An 8,294-nucleotide genomic window follows, 5' to 3' on the forward strand; every position below is an offset into this window, starting at 1 on the left:
GGAGGGGAGAGCGAATAATGGAGAGAGAGAGAGAGAGAGAGAGAGAGAGAGAGAGAGAGATAGAGAGAGAGACACGGACGAGACAGACAGAGAGTACTAGTGGCGCAACCTGCCGCAATTCTCATATTATTAGTATCCCCCTATCTCGCTCCAGCGCCATCACCAATCGCCATCACGAATAAACCCCATCGTCAACGTTGTCGTTACAGACAAAGCTCTGCGCCGACATGTCGCAGGAGGCGGTAGACGTCGAGCAGCTGATCCTGGACTGGGCGTGGCAGCGCGTCGAGAGCTGGCCCAAGTCGGAGAAGAAGCTGCGTAAGCTCGCCTCGAAGCACATCTCGCCGACGGACATCAACTGGCGGCACTTTCGCTCGTCGCAGACGACGCTGTGGCACGACGAGCAGCGCGCGCCGGCGCCCAAGTCGCACGTACTCTTCTCGGCGATCTTCACGAACACGACGCCGGCCGGCGGCGACTCGCAGACGCACAACCTAAAGACGGAGCGCACGACGCGCTCGTCGTGCACCGTCAGCGTCACCAAGGGCATGACGTACGGCGCCGAATGCAGCGTCAAGCTGGCGCCGCCGAATCCGATCATCCAGGCGAACGCCGGCTTCAAGGCCGAGTACGTGATGCAGTCGTCGAACGCGGAGACGTTCGAGGAGCAGCTGACGTGGTCCGTCGACAGCGAGGTGCCTGTGCCCGCCAACACGCAGACGCGCGCCGAGCTCGTGCTCGAGGAGGACGAGTACGTGGGCACCTTCACACAGACGCGCTGCCTCGAGGGCGAGCTACACGTCGCCATACGCAGCCACAAGGATCAGTCGCTGCTGGCGACCGTGCACGGCGACGTGTGCGACATCCTCGACGGCGTCAAGGGCTTTCGCATCGAGCGCAGCGACGCCGGAGCCGGCAAGGTGTACTTCGAGACGAAGGGCAAGGTGAAGTGCCGCTACGGCATCAGGCAGCATTTGAAGATGAGTCAGATGCCGATCGACGCCTGAGAGGAGGTTGTGGGAGCGGTGTCATGGCAAGGCGAGGAGACGATGCTGGGAGAGGTGTCATGGCAACGCATGGAAAGCTGGGAGCGTTGTCATGGCAACGCGTGGAAAGGAAGCGTTGTCATGGTAAAGCGAGGAGAGGATGCTGGGAGCATTGTCATGGCGACACGAGGAGAGAAATCTGAGAGCGCTGTCATGGCAACACAAGCAGAGGAAGTTAGGAGCGGTGTCATGGCACCACAAAGGCGAGGAAGCTGGGAGCGGCGTCATAACAGCGGGCTGCACGCGTATGAGCTTCACGTTTATGCGTTTCCCCGTGATCATCAGTGTATACGCAACAGCAATATCTAAGGCGAACTTGTATCGAAAAAATGCGCAAAGTCACACGCTTCTACACTTTCGTTATATGCAGCATGTTTTGCCGGCAATATGCTCTGCGTATGTATGTGTGCGCAATTGCGTGCCTGTGCGCGCGTATCCCGCAATCCCTTGTGCTACTACGTTCTGCTACGTACACGCGAACTTAAATACTTAGTACCCGCCAGGAACACCGTTGAAAGAAGATAATAGCACGTGACGTGATAGCGCATGTTGCATCGTCCTGGCTTTTGCTAAGCAATGTGGGCCATCATTCCGCTTATGGAACTAACAATGAAGATGTGATGCTACGTACATTAGCACGAAATGGGCGCTCGAGGTCTCTGCTAGCTCTCTGTGTCCAACCTCATTGCAGCCAGGGAGCCCAGCCCGTACGGAATAACTTGCCGCGGGATGTGAATTAACACTGCAACCATCATACACGGGAAGAGATGGCAGGTGATACACTTTTAAGGTGAGCACACACTTACCTCATGAAGCAGGGACTAACCGATTCCATATATTGATGATAACGCAGCTAGAACTAATAAATATGTCATCAAATTAAACGTACATTAAAATATACGGCTGCGTTTTGTATTTCTGATAATTAATGGCTGTATAGGATATGTGTGTGTTAACGCTGGTATTGGAATTGTTAACCATTTTATATAATCATAGAAACAATTTTAATCTCATAAAAAATTGAAGTCGCACTGCTATTGCTATTATCATTATTTTTACATTAATAATTATTTTCATCATCATCATGATCATCATCATGATCGTAGTCGTAGTCGTCGATGTCAGCACCATCATCGTCACCATCATTATCATCAACATTATCATTGCAATTGTCATACCATAACCAATATAGCTTGGTAAATTTTCAACCTTAAAAAATCCAAGCAGCAGAAGTCAAACAATAAAGCAATAATATTTTACTGGTAAATCAAAACTTTTAATTATTTGTTAGAAATATATTACACTATACGTACACAGAAAAATTGTTAGAAATGGCAAATGGTGCTATTGCCCAATCTAAACATAATTACTTCATAGTAAATATCAAGAAACCTACCGTTAACTTACTAGCCAATCATCATTTTCTTGTAAGTTGACATTGGAACAAATTAAAATAACACTAATTGTACTCAGCAATAAAAATATAAGGTTTACAAAAAAAATTCGTATGAACAGATTTATACCAAAACATCTAATTAGTCCATTGCCAACAAGTAATCCTGATAAAAAATAATCTACCTATATAACTTTATAATTCCACATCGACTATTTCTAATAGACACACACACACGCACACGCACACACATTACACATTACACACACACACACCCACACGCACGCACGCACGCACGCACGCACACACACAAAACACATACTCATTAAGTTATTTGAATCTACAATCCATGCATACACCTATGTTGAGATGTCAACACACCACTTGAGCAGTGGGTGAATGACGCGAGTGCTTACAAGTAATACTTACTGCGCGCTTCTTTTCCTGTAATTCTGTATCTACAATTCTGTATACCCACTGTACAGAGTATGGGCAAAGGCGAGAACCGATTCCCCACATCTTGACTATATTGCCGAGCTGCAATGTTTTCACTCGATACGGCCACATTATTGTAGCAGCTAATCAGACGCACATGCATGCGAGCGGCGGAAGCTGTGGAGCTCGCTGCATGTGTAAGCGGAAGCTAGTACAGCATCTCACAGTGAATAGCCAGTAGGGCTTCAGAATCATGAGGCTGGTGGATTAGCGCTCACTCAAGGCCGTAGCTACCATTAGGCAATAGGAGGCAAATGCCTCCTACAAAATTTCTCAACATTTCTTTTTTGCCCCATACCCCACGCCCTATTGGCTCACTTCGCACCTTGTTCTTTAACTCACAACATTTGCCTCCTACAAAATTTACCTCTGGCTACGGACCTGCGCTCACTTCCACAGCAGTGCAGATTTTAAAAGCTCTTAGGTTGCTAATAGTTCTAATATATATATTTAAATTAATTTATCTTTCCTGAGATAAAACGTTATACTGTATAGCATTTGGATGGGTATTTTTCAGTGGTCATAATTATATTCGAGTTTTATCTTTTTACGCAGTAATTCTATATATAATAATATTGCATTTTTGCCATGGCAATGTTGCAAAGCATTAAAAAAAACATGACCATTCATGCTATGCAATTTTGCTTTAGTAGTAAGCAATTCTAGGCATTTACCTTTTACAAATAATTACTTGAAACGTTCGAAAAGCAGTATGCCCGTTGTCACAATTACAACCACTTTCAGCATTATTTGTATATAGGCAGTATACAGTGTTTTGATGTTATGCGTAGAATTCTATGACTACACTTGTTGTCATTATAAAACCTCAAGCCTTCATTGCCCTCTGGCTGCTGCATACTAATTTAACAATTATTCTACACAGACACCGGTGGTTAACTCATGCCGAATTGCATGAGAGCTGTTACGATATAAACTAAATGCATGCTACGGAAACACTAATACTGAATGAAACGACTGTTCCCTAGTCCTAAGGTTACTTCGGGCATTGTTTGCCCATGTACTAGGGAGGCTGCGTGAATGCACTAAAATCCTAGAACAACTAGACAGAGGGCACTCACGGAGAGTGCATACCTCCGCGAGCATGTAACATGTATGTGCTCGCTGGTAGCGGCTGCTGACCGACTCGCCTGCTGCTGACTCGTCGCTCACTGGTGGCTGCTGCTGACTCGCCACTCGCTGACTCTACGCGCTATCGATTGCGCGGTGGCTACACACACACACACGAGACCGATTACATGACTTCCGTTGCGCGAAGGTAATAACAGTGACAGACATTATCTCTGGAAAAATGAGCAGCATATATGTGCATATATATACTGCATTACTTTTATGCATTTTAACGCTGTTTATTCGCTGCTCTCTGCTCTTCAGGGCTGGCTTCTACACCCAGCATACTTGGCCAACGTGTTCCTGGGTTGCTCTTCCTCATGCATAGAACCGCACAACCATCTTCTGGAAACTAACGAGCCAACAAAGATTTACATTAGAATGCCAAGACATAAGGAGGTGCTGCCCTCTGGTGTCAGAGAACAGCATATTTGGACTTCTGTAGCATAAACATTTTACAGCTGTCACATCAAGGTTGAACAGAAATAGAAAGCTGCAAGGGGGTCAACGGAACCGCTTCAGTCTGTTTTCCTAGCACTAACGTCTACTGTGTATAGACTATGCAATGCTAAAGGCTGTTCAATGTGTTATATGCTATTAAGAGCATATTACCTTAGGTTGTGCTCTTTAATCCATTCATAATTCGTACCTTATAAAAACTCTCCTTCTCCCCTAGGATGATAACACCCGGCAGTTCCTGCGCTGCCAACTTATAGCGGATCTTTGCTGGAGTTGATCCACGTGGCTGGATTATTGTGACATCAAATTTAAATGACCTGAAAATCAGAAATCAGACATGCCCATGACCAATATAAAATAATCATTCAGCAATTGTGATCCATGAACTTCTCTATATCGGAACATGCAATAATTAAACTTTTGCATGTTATTCGCCCGCTTTTAAATTAACCGAAGTTAATGGAACAGCACATAATTTACGTACATCTCAGAGGTTAACGACGTCATCGAATATGTAAAGACCAAAGACCAAGAAAATACATGTATGTAAACCAACGTACTTCTTGTTGAAGGAAATTTCGTTGATTATGCAAGTTTGTTCATCCAGATCCCTCTTCCAGACTGTAGGAAATCGAAGCTTTGTCTTCAGACGAGGAACGGTGATGACGACTCGGAAATACTCGGGCATTCCTTGCTCATCGAAGACGGCTAGAGCAGAGATGTAGTTACGTAGCGTATTCTAGTTATTTGGCAACAACATTCCAAATGGTGGATATTCCGCAACACCGAGAACTGCCATAGTCTCTGCATTTTTTTTAATTCGGAAAGTGTGTTACTTGCGTGGTGCAGCCAGATTTTTATTTTCACAATTACTGCATCGACATCAGTCAATTTAAAAAGAAGTGTTCCCTGACCTGCATGCCATAGTACAAGATAGAGGTTAATTGAGTGGTCTAATTTCCATACAGCTTTGCTTTGGTAATTGCAATTTGTATTTAGCATAATGCCTATCGCAAAACCGTGTAACTAAGATTACAGCCCTAGTATAGTTTTATCCTATACAGTTTAATATTAAAAATTGGGATTCTGAGTGATACGGAGTAGGACCATTATGGTATAATCCACCCGAAAGAAGGTAGGCATGTGCATTTATCAGTAGAACCGATAGTAAAGCTCTGCAATTGTTGTGAAGGTTTTAGGTGACGAGGCTGTTGCCATATCCTATGGCAGCCGGTCACACAGTCTATTGTTGTTTTTATAAAGAATGACGAACAAAGGATAGTCTGGTTATAAAGTTCTTTGACTACACCCAAACTTCTGATGATTACAGTGCTTATTCACTAATTCAGCACATATGATTGTAATTAAATTCAACTGGCATACAGTCATATATATTATATTCAGCCTGTGGCTGTGGTGCACTGGTGCAGCGGAGGGTTTTTCGTCTGTATATATTTATATGTCATAAGACTGTACAGCAGTGTTATTAACACGCCATGTTGTATGCATCATGCAGCCTGTAGTGTATCAAGAAGAAACTATAGTCTAGACAAGTTACGGCATTACCTAGGTATTAATCGCTATGCACTCTGATTAGGGAGCTAACCTAGATACAATAATCTAACCCCAACCCATAACCCAAACCCAACCCCTATCCTGGGTTTTGGTTACATTATTGTATCTAGGAGCTACCCTAGACGTTCTGCAGCCTGATATCCGCGCGAAGCGCGCTTCGCGCCACCTGGTGGCGCCTTTTAGAACGAATTCGCTGCTCTGTCAATATGACTTTAACGGTTTTATCAGATCGGCCTCTGATCGGTCAATTGAGCAGTTTTGGCGCTTTCCACAAGCCTTGGACTGATTCACGTAGGGCGAGAAAACCCAAATGCTCGAACATTGCTGTACTTGCTTGTCTGGCGCGCGTCGAAAAAAAGTTAGAAAAAAATTTTCCCTTTCGCTGGAATCATGCCCCTCACATTGAATTTGAAGTTCATCGCGACCAAATAGATGCCAACGAGTCTCCATCTACCGTACGATTTCCAATTTTTATAAAAACCGCGTCGATCGATGACCGTAGGACTGCCGCGCGCGCACAGTCAACACGAATAGCGTAACTGCATGTCTTTGTTTCAGTAAGACGCCAAAATAGTTGGCTGAGTGAAGGTCGTACTCAGTCTACTTGGCTTTTTAATTATCGTCAGCCATCTAAGTTTCTAGATGCGCGAATATTAATCTTGTACGGCAGTCTATTGGACACGGCAGCTGACGTGATTATGGTTTCGAGCTGCCTATCTACTGTGTATCTTGTGCAGCACAATGGGCGTGCGGGCATAGTGCTTGCATCGGTGTATTTAAGGGTGTTGAAGTGAAGTTATTAGTGTAAATCCAAAATTAAAACTATGCTATACCGTTATGTCATCAACGACAAGTTGTGATTTATTAACCCATTATTTAAGTAGGCCCTTATAGAGTAAGGCCTATACTAAGAACACATAACAATTTCGTAAGAAATAGATTCCGTATTGAGTTAGCATTAATTTTATTGAAACGCTGAATGCCTGTCTCAGTATGCCTAGGGTATTTCTAACCCTAGCAAAGAGCGTTCTGCTAGTCGTAGTAGTCTAGTATACAGTGGTTCACAGATAGAGAACTGCTCCACAATATTATAGGGCCCAATGTATGGCATGCAGCAACTAAACCAATGTCCATACATATATAAATAAGAATTATAGTCAATATAATGAGTTAGGGTTGGTAGCGGTTCGTCTTATATAGTAAGTAATACTAGTAACAGAAGTTAGCATTATACTATACTATTGACTCCGCGTCCTGGTGTTACAGACTGATATACTAGTAGTGCTGGAACTGTTAGTAGACTAACTACTACAACTACGACTAGTATGTACTTAGTAGTAAATTAGTGTACATGTACTTGTATAATACAAGTATCGTAGCCGTAGCCGAGGTGTGGAATGTAATACCAGTCTACTGCGGACGCGACCGCCGGCATCAGGCACTTCGACCGTTTCCAAATAAATATAATGCTACCTAAAATACGAAATCTATTTACTACAAATTGTTAATGTTCTAGTATAGACGCCACTCGTCTTTCCAGAAGGTGCGCGAGGCAAGGCTATATATACGACCTAGGACCGCTCCCACCTCGATAGCCTATTGAGTGACCTGAAGCATAAGCGAAGAGGTCGAGAGAGTGCAGTCTAATGGGCTACATAAGCGGCGGGCAGCGCGCACCTGCTTCCACCCCGGTACGAGCCTCGCCATGAACGTTGCAAAACGTTGGAGCGATTGGGCCGAAAGAGCGCCGGTAGGTGTTTCCTGATTCTGACAGCCGTGTTCCATACTGGGCAAGGTTCGAGAATGTCAGAATTCGAGCAGTCCTTCTGGATTCGTCGTGACACAGCGTCGGTTACGAACACATTACTCCGTTACACTTTTATAAGCAAGTGAACCACTGTTCGACGTCGCCAAATTCTACCCTCTGAGGTCCCCGCACTAACCATGCGGACTGATTCGCGTGGCAGCTACTGGATCCTGCGCCCGCCAATTCATCGGCGCCACGGATCCGGCGCGACCGCCAATTCATTCGGCGCACGATCCGTGCGCCCGCCAATCATTCGGCGCTACGATCCATAGCTGCCAGCGCTGCATAATGTCGTAGGACGTTCCCGCGGCTCGCGTGGCGCCTTGCGCGGAACTGCGGCGAAAAGATCTGCGACTACAGCGCATTCGGATCAACATCCTCGTTTCGGCAT

General features: G+C 45.0%; 2 protein-coding genes across 4 annotated transcripts in view; one reads left to right on the forward strand and one right to left on the reverse strand.

The window, feature by feature from the left end:
* LOC106806281 overlaps positions 1-2,313 on the forward strand; it is a 20,148-nt gene extending 17,835 nt beyond the window's left edge. For all 3 annotated transcript variants that reach the window (XM_014808164.1, XM_014808163.1, XM_014808161.1), the window contains exon 4: positions 210-2,313. In XM_014808164.1, coding sequence (XP_014663650.1) covers positions 228-1,007 — 780 coding nt within the window. In that variant the 5' untranslated portion in view covers positions 210-227 and the 3' untranslated portion in view covers positions 1,008-2,313. The remainder of the gene's footprint in view (positions 1-209) is intronic.
* A 1,784-nt stretch (positions 2,314-4,097) lies between these two features.
* On the reverse strand, positions 4,098-5,229 carry LOC106806282 (the record flags this gene model as incomplete). The annotated part of the gene is given in 3 exon segments (XM_014808165.1): positions 4,098-4,414; positions 4,712-4,838; positions 5,082-5,229. Coding segments are annotated over 3 exon segments (398 nt in total), but the record flags the coding sequence as incomplete, so codon positions are not given.
* Between the last annotated feature and the right edge of the window lie 3,065 nt (positions 5,230-8,294).

The sequence above is a fragment of the Priapulus caudatus genome, unplaced genomic scaffold, assembly GCF_000485595.1.
Source record: "Priapulus caudatus unplaced genomic scaffold, Priapulus_caudatus-5.0.1 Scaffold151, whole genome shotgun sequence".
In the NCBI taxonomy this organism is placed as follows: domain Eukaryota; kingdom Metazoa; phylum Priapulida; class Priapulimorpha; order Priapulimorphida; family Priapulidae; genus Priapulus; species Priapulus caudatus.